The sequence below is a fragment of the Chrysoperla carnea genome, chromosome 1, assembly GCF_905475395.1.
Source record: "Chrysoperla carnea chromosome 1, inChrCarn1.1, whole genome shotgun sequence".
NCBI classification, from domain to species: domain Eukaryota; kingdom Metazoa; phylum Arthropoda; class Insecta; order Neuroptera; family Chrysopidae; genus Chrysoperla; species Chrysoperla carnea.
This window is the reverse complement of record NC_058337.1, coordinates 102,617,623-102,639,129: the sequence shown is the minus strand read 5'-3', so window position 1 is coordinate 102,639,129 and position 21,507 is coordinate 102,617,623. Positions and strand designations below refer to the sequence as shown.

General features: G+C 28.9%; 3 protein-coding genes across 5 annotated transcripts; all 3 read left to right on the top strand.

The window, feature by feature from the left end:
* Positions 1-166: 166 nt before the first annotated feature.
* LOC123305789 (origin recognition complex subunit 1-like) lies at positions 167-4,318 on the top strand. 3 transcript variants are annotated; one of them, XM_044887617.1, is made up of 5 exons: positions 167-434; positions 1,177-1,360; positions 1,819-2,206; positions 2,847-3,239; positions 3,693-4,318. In XM_044887617.1, the coding sequence occupies exons 1-5, from the start codon at positions 241-243 to the stop codon at positions 4,148-4,150; spliced, it is 1,617 nt and encodes a 538-aa protein (XP_044743552.1). In that variant the 5' UTR covers positions 167-240; the 3' UTR covers positions 4,151-4,318. The 3 variants fall into 3 exon arrangements, with proteins under 3 accessions (XP_044743552.1, XP_044743553.1, XP_044743551.1); XM_044887618.1 differs by having other exon boundaries at positions 1,804-2,086; XM_044887616.1 differs by having other exon boundaries at positions 1,804-2,206.
* Positions 4,319-7,915: 3,597 nt separating this feature from the next.
* On the top strand, positions 7,916-15,319 carry LOC123292943 (protein MLP1-like). Its single transcript, XM_044873660.1, has 11 exons — positions 7,916-7,934; positions 8,982-9,287; positions 9,855-10,057; positions 10,640-10,842; positions 11,134-11,391; positions 11,629-11,865; positions 12,026-12,212; positions 12,506-13,046; positions 13,402-13,770; positions 14,243-14,475; positions 15,248-15,319. The coding sequence occupies exons 1-11, from the start codon at positions 7,916-7,918 to the stop codon at positions 15,317-15,319; spliced, it is 2,628 nt and encodes an 875-aa protein (XP_044729595.1).
* Positions 15,320-17,015: 1,696 nt separating this feature from the next.
* On the top strand, positions 17,016-21,119 carry LOC123297519. The gene is made up of 6 exons (XM_044879216.1): positions 17,016-17,359; positions 18,485-18,741; positions 18,816-19,058; positions 19,473-19,697; positions 20,017-20,241; positions 20,453-21,119. Exons 1-6 carry the CDS (start codon positions 17,263-17,265, stop codon positions 20,747-20,749), a joined length of 1,344 nt encoding a protein of 447 aa, XP_044735151.1. The 5' UTR covers positions 17,016-17,262; the 3' UTR covers positions 20,750-21,119.
* The last annotated feature ends 388 nt before the right edge of the window (positions 21,120-21,507 follow it).

Sequence of the window (21,507 nt, the reverse complement as noted above, 5' to 3'; positions counted from 1 at the left end):
ATACTTTGTGAATTTCAATATTTTATTAATTATACATTTGAATCAACTCCTTCACAATGCGAATATTTGTTAAATTTACATAAATTTGTTCGACATCACTTACAAAAAGATATGTCTTCATTACCAAAAGTAACTGCGAAACTCTCTGAGAAGTCGATACATAAAATAACACCAAGTATATTAAAATTAACTGAAAGAAGAGATAAAGAATGGTTGTTATCATCGAGGTTCAATAACAAAATGAATACTTCTAATGGGGATGATAATAAATATGCAATTAAAACACTGGATGAAGACTCGCCATTACCAAGTCAACAAACATTGAGTAGTAAAACTGAGTTAAGCCATTTATTGTATAATAAATATGTTTACGTACGTGAAGATTTTCGCAATAGAAAATCAAATGATCTTCCCTCGAATGAAGATAATTTATGGTACGTAATTATTTTAGTAATAGTTTCGTACAAAATAAATACAATTTTAAGGCTATTTTTTTGTACCTAATTTCAAATTTAGATAGCATGGAATTTATGTAATTCGGTTTTACAGCAGTTTTCAGGAATTCTCCCACGCTTTATTTCAAATTATCGTCATACTGCCAGTCTGCGATGTCTGCCAATATTTTTCCATAAAAGTACATGTTGTAATAAGAAAACCGCAATTGAATTTATCCGGTTAGGACCCACTTTTTTTTCCGGTTTACTTGACTCCTCCCGGACTCGCCATAAATTTTTGTCTGTTACTATTTTCCTGGTTTATAAAAAATGAATGCTTTGACTTATCGTTGCTTCCAGGCGGTTAGGATCTACTTTTTCCCCCAAATTTCTAAAATGTTACACATCGACTCAGAAAAGCTAGGGTTTATGGATTTTTTGACATGCCATGTCCTAGAATATATGGTTTCCGGTGATCGTTACAGAGAAGCCATTGTTTTTCCATATTTCATCGGTATCTGTATCCAGTTTATAGTTTTTACTATTTCAAGAATGCATTGCTCTTTATTTTTTGTATTAGATTCGTAACCGGTAGGAGATGCCAGGATTATCTGCTTTTAGACTAAGATCGAACTCATTCAATTTATTTATCATGTTGATTTCTATATGATAATAAATTATTCAGATCAATAAATTTTGCTACACCTTAATTATTTTGTTTTAAAATTAAATTCATTTATAGGAAAGATCAATCGGACAGTAGTGAATCTATCGGTGAAGTAATAAGCCTGCAAAACAAAACACATCCAACATCTTCAACTGTCCATTTTCATTTAAGACCAACTGATGAAGATAAAAATGGTGAATTATCACGGAGTACCTCTATGCCAATATTTGAAAAGCAAACGTTTATAACTACATCCAAAGTATGTTTTTTTTTTAAGTCACATTCTTTAATCCAAAACCCCTGGAGTGCTTATAATACTACGATTTTGGATCATATTGAACAGTATATATTTTAGTGTAAATTTGTCGACCCAAGACATCGGAAGAGTCGAGTTTTTGAAATTAAGGCATTAGTGATCAACTTATTGTAGGACCAAAAAAATTTTCCAGGTTTACGTTTTCATAATTTGAAGTCAAAATATTAAAATTTTAATTTATTGTAAAAAAAGTGAGTCCATTTTAGAATGGGGCTCACTTTTTTTGGGTGTTGAAGCAACGAAAATAAAAGAGAGTAGTTAGAAGGAAAAAATTAGTCACAAAAATCTGACCTAAGATGTAAAAACGCTGCCCAACCCTAATTTATACCTACCCACAAATTAGACTTGTATCTATTTATAAATAGCTTATTAAAATTAATATTTAGGAAACCTCATTTAAGGCGAATACTTCTCGTGGTACATTTAAGAAAAGAACAGATGAATATTTGGAAACAGTAAATGTACCACTTAAATTATCTGCTGTTGACATGGTCTCTGAACATACGAATAAACATTCTTCGAAATTAATGGTTACTAAAAATTCATTTATTTTACATCAACGTCATAAATATTCTGAATCTGTACCACAAGATCTGAATGAGTCTGATGAAGCCATTGAAATGAATGATAATAAAGACAATTTAGTTACCACACCTTTCACCGAAACAAGTTTAGTATCATTTTTAATTGTGCCAAACAAAGATGACGATTTAGCAAAGTCCAAATTGTCACTAGTACGTGACTCTGTTGAATTGATCAGACAGAAAAGTGCTGTTAAATCAAAAACTGGTAACAAATCCTTATTTTATTACCGAAGAAAAATTGTCAAAAAACCAGTTTCTTAAAAGAAACTACTTAGAAATTTTAGTAATATCCCCTAAAATGCGCAACATAGGTCAAGTGAGTCTTGTAAACCGTTAGAGATAGAACAAAAGCTTAAATTTAAAAAATGTTCCTAATAAAAAAATAAACAACTTTTGCTTGAAACATTTTTTCGTAAATATCGCTGTTTACCCGTAAAGGCTCAAATTAGGTTAGGAACATATAGTATGTATACACGTTCGTTATGTGAGTTTTCACAAGCTGGAAGTAAAGTTAGTGTTTAGAGAGCGAGAGTTAAATTTTTTGGGGGCAAGTGAATTGAAGGTTATGGAGGGGGGATAAATGAGGGAAAGTCAAAAGATGGCTATGACGTGCTAGTCTTTGTTTTTAAAGTTGAAATTACCCAGCGGAATAGGCGGGTAGCTGCTATTATTATATAGAAATTTGCTAGCTTCCATAAAATTTATAAAACAAAATGCACCATGATTGCACCATATTAAAAGATGTTTGCAATACTTTCTGGTCTTAAGCTATTTTTCGACAATTTTACTCCATATAACTCCACTCGTTTATATTTTAATCTAAAATTTAACCTTAATTAAAATAGAAAACCCTGATATACCATCTCCAACACCAAAAAACAAACCAAAGCCAACCACGTCAGCAAGTTCAATATTATTTAATTTACTTCCAATTGATGAAGTGAGATCGTATAAATCAACAAACCTTGTTGAATTGGAACCAAGAAATACAACATCAAAAAGAAGGCGAAAATCGAATGACAATGGAGATACTCCTATTGCAACAATGCCATCAAAATTATCATTAGCAACCGATTCTCTCGAATTAATGAAACGTAAAAGTTCTGCAAAATTACCAAAAAGTGGGACAAAGATCAAACCAAAGACAACAAAAGACGATAATAAAAGTTTAGTATTGATGACTCAGAATCTTGCTAGTGTTGATGAGCAATCAGTTGAAAATTCTTCAACTAGTTCTGGTAATTATAACATTTTTCCAAGTTAAATTTATTCTTCATTGCAACCTTTAAGTAAGTTCCATTGTTTTTCAAAATCCTACCTTAAGTCCTTTAACAGAACAAACTAACCCTTCTAATCAAATCGATTTTATTCAAATTTTTTTGTACATTTGGTAGGTATGAGAATCGGAAGTATTTTTCACCCTCTTATCCTTAATTGTAGGTGAAACGAAGTTCACGGGGTCAGCTAGTATGGGTATAAAATTATATTATTAAGTAATGTATTCATTTGCCATATATTTAGAAAAAAATAAAATTAAGGCAGTTAATACTCGCTCGCATACTCTCCTAAGAAAATATGCACGCCAAGTATTAATTCTATATTATCTGCTTCTTTTATAAATAGAATCAAACCGTCAATTTCGACCGATATCTATAAAGACCACATACCTATTTATTCAAATAACTTTTCAGATCCTACCAATACTAACAAATACGAAGATATGATGAATTTGTCTGATGCAAATAAAATAAAAACTAAAAAATACAAAACATCACGTGTGGCGATTATTGAAGATCCTGTGAATGTTATACATCCGGATTCAATGTCAAATTCAGGAGCAACCAAACATTTGGCTGATTTTAATGCAATGAATCCATTCTCATTAAATCATTTAGATGTTATTGATAAACAAGATGTTAACGAACCGAATAAATATTATTATCCATTACGATTACAGCAAAAACAACAACAAGAACTTCATCAATCTACATCAAATAATTCGAATCGATTAACCAGGAAAAATAAGACTAAAAATAATTCTAAAAAAAGTAGCAGTAATATTGTTACTGGTATTACTGTAGATAATACTAATTTAACACCACAAGAATTTATTGAAACAAGAAATGAATCTTTGAAAAAATTTCAATAAATCACTTTTACCATCGATGATGACGCATCTATTTTCAAGATAAATTGGACAGTCGAAAATTCTCAAGTCCAGTTAGCTCTGTAATTAATGCTTCACTGGTCGTTCTTACAATTCACCAATAAGATTGTGTTATAATTTTACAAAAAAAGTATAGTATTCATAAATATAGTGGGGCTAGATTGGTGGCAGAATTTATGGTGATGAAGCTGTACCGTTATAAACATTTACTTAAGTATATGGCATCACATTCAGTTACTAAATTCTTGCCAATTTACCAATTTCTTACTACTTAAATTAAAACATTTTTTTTGTATAAATAGATAAAAATCGTTATATATTTAAAATTTTGTTTTATTTTTTTAAATTTTCTATCCTATTTTTTCTTTCAGAGCAAAATTATCAATTAATTAATTATTTAGTAAAGGTAAGTATTAAGTTAATTATATGGTTATCAATAAGCCGAGTGGCTGTGTGGGTATAGCACTGCCTATGAAACCAAGGTTCGCTGGTTCGTATCCTGGTGGGGTTAACATTTTTACTTTTAAATTAAATGAATTTTTCCTGATATTAAAAATTTTCCACTCTTTTTATAGTTTAAATTATCTATATAACCCGCCCTCTTGCTATAAATCACGTCAGTTATACATGTCATAAATCACTATATTCTATCAGGGGGTGGGAATTTAAATAATCATAAATTTATCTCATTGTTTAAAATCATGTTCTCCTGTTACAAAATATTAAAAAATATGTACAAAAATGGCAGCTCCGCGATCTTAGCACCTCATGTGCGGAATTTCGATTGACCAATTATACCATCTGAAAGGTCAGAAATTGGTCATAAAAGGTCAGTTGGTCTCATTAATTGGTCAGCATCAGAAAATTTTTTATTAAAGATTGAAAAAACTCCACCTATGCGCGATCGGGAAGCATTCGCTGATAATTGGTCAGCTAATATAAATAATTGGTCAGTTTAATTAATTTTATATTCAAAAAATAATATAATTTCGAAAAAATTTTCAATTTTTTCAACATTTGTACTAGGAGAACATAAGTGGGAATTAGTAGTTCCTGATAAGGAGAAAGGTGAGTAAGTGTTTTCACCCCGAAAGTCTAAAATTTTATTTTGGCAGAAAGTTATTGGTCTGCCCACTAGAGGTCACACTCACCAAACACGGGTGTGCAGACCACTAACTTTCTGATTTACGAGGTGACAACAATTACCTTGCTATCAGGTACTACTTATTCCGTCCGTCCTTGATGTTCTCCTAGTAGAAATGTGAAAAAAATTGAAGTTTTTGAACGAAAAAAAACTAATTTTTTCATCATTTACTAGGCAAACATGCTGTGGTGGAAATTGAAAAAAAATGAAAATAAAAATCAGATTTTGCTTAAAAGATTTAATAAACTTTTTTTTAATATATGTCCTCACCTAGTTTCGAACCAACGGACTATTTATTCGAAAGCAGATACGCTAACCATTATACCATTAGGGCTCTGTTATTCGTATTAATAAATAATTATATTCATATTTTCGACTTTCTTAAATTATAACAAAAAGTAAAACTCATTTTCGGAAAATTTTGAGTAGTATTATTACAAAAAAAAAAATGGCAAACGAAGTTTGAAATACTTACCTATCGTGAAGTTCGAAATACTCACCTATTTTTAACTGAAATAATATTGTATAGCTACAGAGAGATGGGGGAAAATAAAATAAAAACAGGGTTTGAGTTTTCAACTTTATTTAAATGAAATCAAAAACTATTTACGAATTACTTGCACATAATTCCATATAATTAATTTCATCTTAAAAAATTTTTTTGCATCAACTTTTTTTTTACAAACCAAATACCACACAAAAATAAAATGAAAATCAAAAAAGAATATTACGTATTTACAATCCAACTTCTTTATCTCACCTATATTTTATAAGAATTTGTTTGTACCTTTACTAAAAAAAAATTAATTAGTTAATTAATAATTTTGTTCTGAAAGGAAAAATGGGATAGAATAAAATAAAACAAAATTTAAAATATATAACGATATTTATTTATTTATATTAATTTGAAAACGTTATCCCGAAAATTGATTTTTTACTATATAAAATAACCATTATTATTATTCATTCAAATTTTTTATAGGTGACATATGTACAAATATATATAATACAAGTGAAAACAAACAATTGACTGAGTTAATTGTTGAAATACCATGCATAGTCAGTGTTGATTTATTTATCACATTACACATACAAACATGTGACACATACATAACTGATAATCAAGTATAGTACCTATTATAAAATTTCCGCCTAATTGGCGCCCTCACAAGTAAACAGTGATGTTTATGAAAAAAAATTTTACATTTAAACTTTTGTTCTATCTCTAACGGTTTACAAGATGGGTCCTACGGACCCAAGACCCAATTCACCTATGATGCTCATTTACGAACTTGACCTCACTTTTTACGTCCTGAGTACGCTGTAAAAATTTCAGCTCGATATCTTTTTTCGTTTTTGAGTTATCGTGTCCACAGACGGACGGATGGACGGACGGACAACCGGAAATGGACTAATTAGGTGATTTTATGAACACCTATGACAAAATTTTTATACTAACATCATTGTTTTTAAGCGTTACAAACTTGGGACTAAACTTAATATACTATGTACATTTCATATATACATGGTATAAAAAGAGTGAAAAATTTAAATAAAAGGAAAAATTCATTTTTTTAAAAGTAAAAATTTTATCCATTTTTTTTTTTTTGATATGTACTACTATCAAATATACATGTATATTTGATAGTAGTACATATCAAAAAAAAAAAATTATAAAAAAAATATTTCCCCTACTCTGTCTGGTTTATAGTGAAGAGCTGTGCGTAAGTACTCACTGCCCTGATAAAACCATCCGGCTCAAAGCATGCGCGTTACGACAGAGACAACTTTTTTAATTTTTTTAAATATTAAATTAAACTGACCAATTATTTATATTAGCTGACCAATTATCAGCGAATGCTTCCCGATCGCGCATAGGTGGAGTTTTTTATTTTTTCTGCGAATGAGGTGCTAAACTTATTAATTGACCTTGAAAAACTTTAATCTTTAATAAAAAATTTTCTGATGCTGGCCAATTAATGAGACCAACTGACCTTTTATGACCAATTTCTGACCTTTCAGATGGTATAATTGGTCAATCGAAATTCCGCACATGAGGTGCTAAGATCGCGGAGCTAAAAATGGCTCGGTATGCTAAAATTTAAAACTCTTTAATAGGAGAACATGTCATATAGCTTCTCTCTCATATTCTCCTATTACAAAATATTAAAATTTGTATTTATAAAATTAAAAAATCGTTCGTTAAGGGCGAAAATTTGAAATTTTGTAATAGGAGAATATGTTATATATCCCACTTTTTTATAACATATTCGCCTATTACAAAATATTAAAAAAATACTTTTTTTCTTGCCTTTTTTGCTGTACCATGCTAAATTTATTCTTGTTAAATGAAATTTTATAAGATTTTATAATAAGAGAACATGTTATTTCAGAAAAAAAATTATGTTAGTCCCACTTTCCTATGTTAGTCCCACTGTCTTATGTCATAAATCACTCTTCTGTCAGGGGGTGGGATTTAAAATAGCATAAAATATACCTCGTTCTCTTACTTATTTGTCGCTTTTGGTTCTCATAAAAATTATTTAAAAATAAGGGCATTATCTCGACATAATAACTTACTTAATTAAAAATTAATTGGGACAATGCCGGACATGAACCGAGGTACTCTGTAACCGGAGGCGACTGGGTTTGCCACTACTCCATCTTTGACATATTATACTTGTCAATAATGTAATTAATATACATACCTTTTACTCACCTTTTTTTTCAATAAGCTTACCCATAAATAAATAATTGTAGTAATATTTTGTTTAAAAATGTAGGTTCTGTTTAATATTCCTGAAATCGATATAAAGGATAAAAGATAAAGGTAGGTATAATATTGAATAATAATAATTAAACCATAAAAATTGATAAAAACGATATTTTATTATATATATTTGTACATATTTCACCTAAAATAAATTTGAATGAATAATGGTTATTTTATTAGTATAACCATTATACATCAGTATAAAATCATTTTTCGAGATAACGTTTTCATTTTTCAACAATTTTATCAATAAATTTTGTTTATCACTTCTTTGTTAAGTTTTATTTTGGATGTCGTTGAAGATGTTCTCCTAATACATATATACCCCCTCCCCCCCAAAATTATTTTTTCGGATTAATTATAATCATTTTTAGTCTATTGTTCGTCGTTTGTTTCATTGTTATATGAGCATTATATAATTATTTTGATTTCCACTTTTAAAAAACCTTACGTACCTTATAAAAAAGTCAACGGCCAATATCATAACCGGCTATTACATCATATTTTTGCATTCGGGCAAAATCGGACAATTTTAGAGGTTTTATAGGTTTCGTCGTTTAGATCTATGGCAATACTATACTCACACGCAAAAAATTGACAATGTATCTAGTCCATAGGTTTTTTCTACGACCGACTCTCCGACTATTTTCTTATTTTTCTCACTAATGTTTCTATTCTAAGTAGGCTAGTTATACTAAAAATTTTTATATTCTTAATATATTTTATACTATTATAAAAATTTGTCGAGAAATACAAATTAACAGTAAATTTTTAAGGATTTAATTTCACTATAAAATTTATAATTAAACATGAGTTAGTAAATTAAATTAGTTAAAATACAAAATTAACAAAAAAAATAATATAATAAATAATTAAATTAATATATTTTATTTAAGAGAAATGTGATGCATATTACCGACGTAAATCATTATTACAAAGTGATCAAATCGAATTGCCAGCGCAAAAAGAAATATTAAAACGTCATAAAGAACATTTGACAAGTGTATTAAATGAATATATTGGTAAACCAATTCAATTAGATATTGGTGTAACACCACCATTAACTGGTGCTAAGGACGATTTATGGGTATCACCAAGTGATTTATTAATCCCACATGTACGATTGAAACCACCATTAACTAGCAAACATGTTCAGGCATTAACACATGCTGGTATTTTAGGTAAATCTAAGCAACGTATAGGTAATTACATTGCTCAAAAACAATTCGGTTAAACTGACAGGCACAAGAGATAAGTTTATTAGTTTAAATTTGGTTCAGTCAGATATTCTATAATACGAAAATAATGAATTTATTCCAGACCTATACTGGCTGTTTAATTAGCATCTCCCACAAGCATGTGAGAATACGTATGTATACTTTAAGCAATGCGTATAATAAAGAGGTATTACAGACGTGGTTTCTTGCTATATGTTGAATGTTGCTTCGATACGCGTTGAGTTGTACACAGCACACACAACAGCAGTAGAACCATCGACCGTACAGCTTAAAGGGAACCGAAGCTACATTAACACTTGCAAGAAACATATAGCACCTCTTTCTTACATCCATTGTTTAACGCATGTACTCTATTATACTCGTGGGAGATGCCTATACCAAGATGTAAACTAAACATAGTGTATATATGTATTAGGTATTCTGTTTTGATCTATGGTCAATTAAGCCCAAGATAAATTTGAGCAGGGTAACAATAGTACCTATGTAAATTAATTTTAACCATTTTAATTAAAATACCTGTATAAAAAATAGCTATTGGCAGAGAAATACAAGAAAAATATCAAAATGAAATATTAGATCGTTTTGATGTTGAAATGAGACTGTTAGCAGATAAATTAAATTTTATTTGCCACAAAGAAATTACAAAGGCTGTATTCGAAGAAAGACTTCGTGGTGAAAATGAATTAAAAATGGAACTCAATCGGGTAGAACATGAATATAAAAGTCAATTGAAGGTATTTTGTTATTTAATATATACGCTGCTATTCATTTCAGTGGTTTTCAATTCTGAGATTTTCCGTCCCCAATGTCTGTTGATTTTCGATACGGTGTATTCGATTTTTATTTTCTATACTTAGAAGTCACAAAAAACGGTGTTGGAGGTTGCAGCTATCGCTCTCGTTCCTCCTCTACGTTTTACTATCTGTTCAAGGTCCCTACAACCCCAAAGACACACATGTTTGTTTAAAAGCTGATCTTCTATGTCTATTTAAATGAATAGAAAAAAACAAGGGCACAAAAAAGGTAAACTTTGCAATTTATACTATAATAACAAAATCCCGCCTTGACCATATAAATTGATTCCGTAACTGTATTTCCGAGAATCCAGGCGCCCCACTATAAACAAACACACAACCAATGCAGAAGCTTCTCTCTAGTTGACTCGGGTGTTAAAAACAAAAACTGTTACGTAATAACAATTTCGTTTAAGTCCCTATTTAAGGATAAAAAGAAAAATTCCCCTAACAAAAATCTTCCAAAAAAATTTGTAAGTATTACTTAAAATCAGACATTATTTAATTAAAATAAATATTCAGGAAGAATTAAATAAATTACAATCTATATTGTTGGCGGAACAAGAACAAAAACTTGAAAAGCAAAAGCAAACGTTACTGGAAGAAGCAAGACAAAGCAAAAAAGATGCAATAAATGATATAGCAAATAAATTATTAAACAAATTCCAACATGAATTTGAATTACAATCACAAAAACACATTAAAGATGTAGCACAAGCAATTAGGTATCACAGATTAAAACTTTTTTTTGCATTTTGGGAATTTTTTTAGTTTTTTTTTATTTAAACAAATGTGAACAAGTTTGAGCTTTCACAGTCCGAAAAAAAATCTTATTAATAGAACTATATCTACACCTGCACATTTTAAAAAAAATTTGCATGGTCTAAATTTGATCAGGGGTCCTAAAATTTTAATACACAGGTCAAATATTAACAATATAAGTACTTAGTAGATCTTAAGGATATCAAGTATTCTCAGCCATACTAACTTTCTAATAAATAAAATTTATTTTAAAGAATTGAAGAAGAAAAAATTACAAAAGCCTTAGAGAATGCAAATGCAGATAAATTAGAAGCATTACGTATATTAAGGCATGATTTAGAATGTCGTAATATGGCAAATTTGATGTACATCTTAACGGCTGAACGTAATCGCTGCGAAAATGAAAAACAAAAAATTTACAATGAATATAAAATATTAATCGATGAAATGATATCAAAAGCATTGGATTTATATAAAGATATTTTAGATTTAAAATCATCATCCAATAAAATGCAAATTAAATTACATAAATATAACTCATTTATTGAACAAATACTTTGTGAATTTCAATATTTTATTAATTATACATTTGAATCAACACCTTCACAATGCGAATATTTGTTAAATTTACATCAATTTGTTCGACATCATGTACAAAAAGACATGTCTTCAATACCAAAAGTAACTGCAAAACTCTCTGAGGAGTCGATACATAAGTTAACACCAAGTATATTAAAATTAACTGAAAGAAAAGATAAAGAATGGCTTTTACCACCAAGATTTCAAACAAAAATGGACACTTTTAATGGGGATGAAAATAAATATGCAATTAAAACATTGGATGAAGACTCGCCATTACCAAGTCAACAAACATTGAGTAGTAAAACTGAGTTAAATCATTTATTGTATAATAAATATGTTTATGTACGTGAAGATTTTCGTAATAGAAAAGCAATAAATCTCGAACGAAATGAATATGGTTTATGGTATGTTGTTATGATAGTAATATATGATTTCATTTTCAAAAAGCAAATGTAGCCGTAGTATGCACAATTGTTGACGTTTTGAATTGATTCTTCTTCCAGAAAACTTTCCAGGTAAGACCTTTTTTTGAACAAAATAACTATAGTATTGAATAATTTATAGGCTCGATGCATCTTATAACAGTGGAGACAAAGATGATGCAATAAGTTTGGGTAAAAGAACATATTATCCACCATCTTCACAAGTTCATTTCCATTTGAAACCAACTGATGAAGATGAGAAGAATGTATCACATAGTAGTTCAGTGCGAAATGCCGAAGGACAACAAACGTTTATAAATCCATCCAAAGTAAGTTTGTTTATTGAATTATAATCTTTAATCCAAAACGGAATATCAGCGACAATAAAGTTGAAAAATATATTTCCATAAAATCATAAAAATTAAAGCGAATAAAAGGGTCGACGTAAAAGAAAATACCAATTTATTTAAAATTCAAATAACATTTAATGACTTCTTTCTTACATATGTGGGAAACCGGGACTCTTACAAGTGTGTGAGTCCCGTATCTTTGCTACCACTGTTATGACGGATTCCATTTCCCTGTATGTAACTGTAAATCACTAATTGAAATTAATTATTAGGAAAGTGATAATTCAGTGAGAATTGAAGCAAAACAGCCCCAAAGTACACGCAATGGAAATAATCAAAACGGTAAAACACAATCAACAATCTCACGTGGCTCCATATTACGACGAGCATCGTTTAAAGGGAGTAAAAAAAGTATTATTGGTATGATCACTACAGCCATGAACCGAAAACCTTCCAGTGCACTTATAGAACAAGCAGATGAAGATTTGGATGTACCAGTTCGATTGTCTGCTGTTGATATGGTTTCTGAACATACGAATAAACATTCTTCAAAATTACTTGTCACTAAAAACTCATTAGTTATACATCAACGTAAAAATGAGCCAATCAATGTGAATGAGTCTGACGAAACTCCAGGTGAAATAATCGAGAATAAAGATTTACTTACGAAACCTTTAATAACAACAAGTGTAGTATCATTTTTAATAGCGCCAGTTAAGGATGATCTTGATTCTATAACAACATCCAAATTATCAGTAGCACGTAATTCTGTTGAACTGATCAGACAAAAAAGTGCTACCCGATCAAAAACTGGTAATAATTCCTTATTTTGATGTTACATTGCCCGAAAACTAGTTTCCTGCAAGCACACAGTCTTTTAATGTCAAATGTCTCGAAAAACAGTATTCCGCAAATAATATTTGAGGAGAAAAATATGTTTTTTTATTTATAGCCAAGATAATTTGCTTGAAATATATCGAGATATAGTAAGTTTAGTCCCAAGTGTGTAACACTTAAAAATATTGATGCCATGAACAAAATTTTGGTATAGAGTTCATAAAATCACTTAAAAATTCCATTTCCAGTTGTCTGTCTGTTACAATTTAAAACGATTTTCGATAAAATTTGTATTCTTAACAATGATCTTAATCTAAAATAAATAACGTAGATGTACCATCGCCAAAAAAGAAACCCACATCGTCTGCAAGTTCAATATTGTTTAAAATGCTACCAAATGATGATGTGAGATTGTATAAAAAACCATCACCAAACAATATCACAGAAGTAAGAAAAATACCATCAAAGAAAATACGAAAATCGATTGGCCACGACGATGAAGTTCCTATTGAAGCTATTGCATCAAAATTGACATTAGCAACAGATTCAATTGAATTAGTGAAACAAAAAAGTAAGAGTGCTACAAAAGTCAAATCAAAGGCAACAAAAGGAGATATTAAAAGTTCAATCTTGATCGCTCATAATGGATCTGTGAATGTTAATGATCAACAATCAGGTCAAAATCCTTCACTTAGTACTGGTAATTATTACATTTTCAACTTAAAGTTAACTATATTATTCAGCCTTCTTTTCAATCTTCAAGCATCTCTTTTTGTATGATAAATATAATACTCGTTTCCCCTACTAGTCGCATAAAGGAATACATAAAATAGCCATTCTTAGGAAGTCCTTAATAGCAGCTCCCATTTTGTCCGCAAGACAAAAGTGTTTTTGTTTGTTTCTAAAAATAAGCTGGCCCACAAGACATACATTCCTGTTGTTGAATTTTCGTATTGTTTTGTCTAAAATATTTTTAATATTTAAAGATGTAAAATAATATATGATCAGTGCCAAAATTCAATTTTTATTTCAATATATTCACCCTCCTTTGGCACGCCAATGCTATAAGCACAAACATAGCTATCCTAGCATTAATGCGCTCGTTGATTTTATAAATTTCGACTGGTACCTTGAGACAACATTTTACATATTTGAATTGAATAACTTTGTAGATGCTGTTAATACAAACAAATACGAAGATATTGTTAAGAATTGGTCTGATGCAAATAAGATAAAAAATAATGATGCACAACTATCACCATTATCAAAAGGTAAAATATCACGTGTAGCGATTATTGAAGAGCCAGTGAATATTATATACGCGGATTCAGTTTCTTATTCGGGAGCAATCAATCCTTTCAATGAATTGGACACAATGGATCTATTTTCATTAAATCATTTAGATGTTATTGATAAACAAGATTTTAACGAACCAAATAAATATTATTATCCACGACAATTACAACAAAAACAACAACAAACACCACAACAACCTCATCGATCTACATCAAATAATTCTAATCGATTAACCAAAAAAGATAAGACAAAATCTAAAAAAAGTAAAGACAATGTTGTTGCTAGTGTTGATGCAGATAATACTAATTTAACACCACAAGAATTTATTCAAACAAGAAAAGAATCTTTAAAAAAATTTCAATAAATCACTCTCTCTTACCGTCGATGATGACACATCCATTTTCAAATTAAACAGTTAAGAAGCTAAACTTAAAATTTTTTGGTGTATCAATCAGTCTTACGATTCGTCAATATAACTATGGTACTACAGTTTTACAAATACGATAATTGTGATATATTCACAGATAATCGAATTAAATTTCCGCATATTAAAATTTACGATGATAAAACTGCTCCATTGTAAATAACAGGTGTGTTTGGACGAACAAGGTTTTTAGTTAGCTAAATTAAACACTTCGTATAAAAAATAGTACCACGCTTTTCGGCTTAGACTGATTTGCTAGTACATCGCAAGTCGCAAGGGCCTTGCGGCAAGACGATTATGTATTAAAGTGCATGATGGGCATTTTGTATGCAATATTGTTGCCTAAATTTTTTGTAGGTATAATGAATGTTTGATAAGTACTTTTCAAAAATAATTAAACTAATTAGTATATTACTAGTATTTTTAAATCTGTAGGTTTGTATTTTTATATCTGTAGGCTGGCGACGCTCAAGACTTTGCGCCCCTTTCACCTCCGGGAATAGACGGTCCAGTTAAGCATGACAAATAATATATGGGAAATTTTTATCAGTCTGTCCGTTTAGATATTTAATCAAAATACCGCTATAGTTCAGATTGCGAAATAATAGCAAGGTGTTTCGGGCAAAAACTTAAATTTTTGAAGTGTTTAAACAAGTTTACTGAAAACTTAGTTCGCCCAAACACACCCCATTATCCATGGTGATTCAATATTTATGTGTCTGTTGCATCGCATTAATATTAAAAAACTTCAGATCTATTATATTTATTTGTATTATTTATTATATTTGGCTAGTAAGATTGTACTTTCCGTCGAATTGTAAACTAACTAGTAACATTGTAAATTTATCTTCCAAAAATGGGACAAAAATTACACCAACCCGTGCTAATTTGATCCAGACCAACTAACCTGACGCAATGAGTTGGTCTTCGTTAAATAGGTATTGAATTAACGCGATTTGGAGTAATTTTTGGTAACCTGTTTACAATCTGACGGAAATAACAATCTTCCGTTGACATATATAATATGATAATAATAAATTTTTTAAGATAATATCAATATTTTTTGGAATCATAAATTTTAAGAAAAGATAATAGAAAGTTTTTATTATTTTTTAATAAACAATGAAGAAACCAAGCAAAAAAATGAAATTTCCATGAAAAATAGAATTTTTTTAATCTTAAAATTAAAGAATGCAAAATAATTACATTGCATTAACAAGAAAAATTTTACAGAGAAACGTGTCACTTTTTCGAAAATTTAAGACGTAATAAATTCGAATCTTAGCCCAAAATTAAACGTTTTTGGTAAATTTTTCCGTATATTCCAAGTAGAAGTTATACACCGGAAAGTACCTAATTTTTTCCTCGAAACAATTTACGCCAACATAGAGAAATACTCATAAAATTCATTTCCGATCAATAACCATTTTGAATTATTCCAATTTCTTTTTATTTTTCCAAGGAATTGAATAAATCTATAATAATATTAGAGACGGATTTAGAAATTTTGCGCACAGGCAGTTTAAAAATTATCAATTAATAAATAATTACTAATAATTAAAGAGAATTGAAAAAAATACATTCGAACCAAGACTTCTTGGATTCATGTCAAGCACCCTACCAATTAGGCCATTATTTTAGGGCGCTTGACATGAACCCAAGAAGTCCAGGTTCCTGAGTCCTGGTTCGAGTGTATATTTTTCAATTCTCTTTAATTAAGATTACATGACAAGATAGATATTTGTCAATATTTAGTTTACGTTCTATGTATCATATTAAAAATCATCAATTATAATCGAGAGACCATGATGTAAATAAATATCGTATGCATGATTAAAAGAAAACAAAAACAAAAGTAATATTACTAATAAGTTTATTTTATCGAATATTCCACCAAATGCTTGTTATTTTGTTAATTTATTATCTCATAAATTATTTTTTTTAAAGAATTTCTCAAGAAATAAAAAGAAAATGGTACTAGCTGTAAAAATGTACTAATAATAATCATTATAATTTGTTATTATACAGATCACCCTATAAAATATTTGTAACTATAAACTAAACAATATATTTATTTGTATTTAAAATAATTCATGACCCTTTTTGTAACCTTTTCCTCTTATATCGTATCAAAAATATGATATTTTATCTTGAAAACATTCAGACGTCGTAGATGATATGACCGAAAAAAAAAAAGTTTCTTAATACAAAAACAAAAATTTTATTTGTTTGTTCGAAATCAAAGTCTATAAAATAATAATCGAATGTAAATGTGAATGTGAAATAAACGACAGTGAAATAATACATTAAATATATCGTTATAAATCAAATTAATTTAATTTTAATTCAATTTATATTAAAAAGGGGACTTTTATATACCTATAGTCGTTGAATATACAAACGTTTTAATTTACAATAATGAAATAAATAATTAACCAAACAAATAAACAAGAATAAAAGTTATAAAAAAACATGGAGAAATATTTTATATTATTTTTATTGATATCGTGCTTGTCAGTGTTGAAAGTACAAACAAATGATGAAGAAAATTATAATGAAAATCAACTTGGTAAGTCACTTATCACATTTATAATTTACTTTTATTTTTACCATATAGAAAAGTATGACGTCATTAACTTACAATTATATAATAACCTAACTTTTTTAATAAAATTATCTATTTACACGTGACTATTACTAATTCGAAGAAATATATCCCATAAAATTGTAATACAAAATTGATCGAACTTAGTAGCGTTAAAGGATTTATAAAATTCTTAATTATACACTTCAAATCTTTCTTGCTAGAGATCTATATTTCTATGATAACAATACAAATATTCAACAATGGAGCGTCTTGGCCTAAAACTATTGAAAGATGATTCACATATTATGTGACGCGAGTACTGATAAAATTTAATTGTTCAAAGTACAAATTTCATCATAAATAAATTTTCATCCCGGATTTCTTAAAAATGAATCAATTTTACTTGTTTTCTAAAACAAACATTTTTATGTATTTGAAAATGAAGTCCCACTCTTACCTATGCACGCGTTATAAATGTAATCTAATTAATACTAGAATTTTAGAATCAAATTAGTGAATCGATATTATTACGACTATGATAAAGATAGGTTAAGTTAGGTAACCAAACTACTAAAATAAAAAAACCAAACCAACTTTATCTTGTATTTAAAAATAAATTCTCGCTTTTACTTATGGAGTAAATTTATCCACGCGTTGAGTAAATGTAATCAAATTACAACCAGAATGTTTAAAATTAAGTTAGTGAATCGATTTTATTTATATGATAAAGATAGGTTAGGTTACTAAACTAACCTAATTACGATGATACGCAAAATAGACCAAGAACCCATAAATTTTTTTGAAGTAGAAAATTATCAAGGCCGTATCTGCCCTTCCACCAAGCCAGTTTTTCTCAAAGAGAAAATATAATGCCCCTTGTAGACGCTGGAATGTTTTAATGAGACTAATACACATTTTAAAAATTCTAAAGTTTCGTAACGGAATACAATTCTTCGAGACAGGATAAGATTTGGAAAAAAAAATTTTTCAGTACATACATAAACTAGATTATGGTTATTACCACACTTCATAAAAAATGCAATATCTACCTATTATTATAAGACATAAATTAATATCCCTACATTTTTACTCTGTTAATATTGCCAGGATCCGGAAATGAAGATGAAGATGATGCGAAACAAGAATATGAGATAAAATTAAGTGATAAAATTATAGAAATATTGGAGCATTATCAACAAGAAGATCCAATTGGTATACCAGGCTCAACAATACCAGATCCTATGTCAATACCACCGTTAAAACATTCATTTTCGGTTGCTACCATGAATTTTAAAAATGTTTTAGTACATGGTTTATCCAAGTTTAAAATTATTCACATGCACACAGATGTTGCTAAAATGCAAGTAAGGAAAAATAGTTATTTATTAATTAGCTATTAATTAATAATAATATGTACCTAATTAATATTTTTTTGTAGGTAAATGTAGCATTAGACATCGATACATTGTTAGTCCATGGAAATTACACAATGTCAACATTCTTTACTCGTTCGGCTGGTCCGTTTACAGTCAAATTAAACGATGTGAGTGTTACTGGTCTGGGACATTTAGCTGTGGAACGTAAAGGGCATTTAACTTTACAAGAGATTGCGATGGATGTTACTTTTAAAAAGATTGATATGAATTTTGAAAATTTAGGTTTTATGGGCAATGTTTTTCAAGTAAATATTATTCTTTTATTTGATAGAATTAAGAATAATTCAATGCTAAGTAAGAAATTATATGAAATGAATAAAATTGCGAGAAAAGCATAAAAGATATTAGCGATGATTAAATTTACTGGTGTTCATTTCGGAATTAAGATATGATGAATAGAGTCCGTAACCCATATGTAATTTGGCTGAGATTTCTTTCAAATGTTAGTTCTGAAATGGTCACCACAGAAATTTACTCGAAAATTAAGTTTGATACCATCTTAATTTTTTTCAACCATTATTTATATAAAAATGGCGCTGTTATTTTAAGATTTATCAAGTAATCAGAGTCTTAAAAATTTCCACTTTTTAAATAATGAACTTGCTTAGCGTAGAGTTATAAGTGAAATATACTAAAATTTTTTTAAATTATTTATTTAGGGTATTATCAATTCAGTTGGTAACTTTTTATTTGATTCAATCAAACCATTTATTTTGAGTCAAGCAAATAAAAACATCCGTGGTGATGCTAACAAACAAATTAAAAAAATTGATAAAACATTCCCTAATTCAATATCACCATTTGATATGGCTATTGCTGAAGCACGTAAAACAGTTCGAGATCGTGGATATGATCCTATGAAAATTGAGGATTATAATAATACTGTATGTATAATACACAGATTGTTATTGTTAATTTAGATCGCTAGCAAAATTTCTATTGTGAACATAATCTTAATTGTTTGTACACCGATATTGTTTATGTTAACAAAATGTAAGATGTCACTATAATCTAACCAACCGATAGCAATTAAAAAATTTATAAATAACTCTCATTTTGAAATAACTACTACAGTGTGGCAAATATATATATATATACGTGGAACACCTTATATAAAAGAGGCAATTGCAGAAGTTATGCTAGCTTTCTAGGTTCAGTATCCGTATTTATTAACGAATTATTAAAACTTTGACTTACATATAGCTTGGTTTAATGGATGTACATTTGACCCATACATGGGTGACTGGTTTAAGTAACTTTTATCGAAATGGTAATATTACAATTGAATTGTTAAATTCGTCATTAATCCGCACATCGTTCGATGTTGGCACACAACGATTAAAGGGCTCTAGTCATTGGGATGTTGGTGTAATCGGTGGTGTACTTAGTCGATCTGGAACATTCGCATTTACAATTGAACATTTCAAAGTAAGTTCGTTATATGAATACCAAAAAATTGTTTACATTCAATTATGTTGAGTCAAAAAGTATATTTATTCGTCATTCGAAGCAGGTAACAGATTTCATTGGTAAAAAGTTTAAAAACGACGAGTAAAACTTAACCAGTTTTTTGACTCACCATAAATTGAATATCATATTATATTTGTTTAAAATATTAATCAAAGTTTTCCCTATAAAGGTAAAAGCATCAATCAATCAATCAATCGACACACGTGAACATCCAATAATCGATACTCTTGATTTAGATTTAGGTAACATACAAGTACGCTGTAATGGAGCTGGTACAGCCGATTATATTATAGAATTTCTAGTAAATATTTTACCAAATTTATTACGTTATCAAATAATGGATGCTTTAGAGAATCCATTAAAACAACGTATACAAACAATATTAAATACTACTAGTATTGATTCAATAGCACGAGATAAATTACATATATTAGATGATATGCAAACAAACGGTTTCCAATTTTAATTTTCTAATTTTAATTATTATTTATAATTTGTTCGTCATCTTATGATCATGTATGTGATTAATACGATACAAAAAAAGTTAAACATTCCATTAAAATTATCGATATTCAATAAGTCTATACACCAACCCCAATTATTACACAATTAATTTTCCCCAAAAACTAACAACTTTAATCTCATACCTAACTTTGGGATCTGGGATCTCAAAAGTAATCAAAAACAAGTTATCTTCAAACAAGTATTTAGCAGATGCGGTGTTGTTATCAAAAATGATCATTCGAATCAAAATAGATACAACCTGTCACGATTCGATTGCCCTTAATAATTAAATTATAAAAAATATATTATTGGATTCATCGATAGTTTTAATGAAATGATATCGATAATTTTGAATTATCAACAATATTGTATACATATTTATAAAATAAAATGTTAAAGTTAATACACGATGGTTGATTATTTCCTGTTTCCGAGCATACAAGGATGATCCACACCATTAACTAACCTGTTTAACTAACAATGATTGCAATGATTATTTGTAATTATTAAAAGTTAATACCATGTGGTAGAAAAACAAATTTTTGAAAACAAACTCGTTGTGAGTAAAGATAGTTTTGAAGCAAAACATTTAAAAAAAGCTTAATTTAGTGTTGGGTTGGAGATAGTTTTGATCCAATCTCAGTGCATTTTTAGAATCAGGTCTGTCAGTTTCTTAAGAATCCATTATTCATAGAAATTTTGAAAATTATGTAATAACTA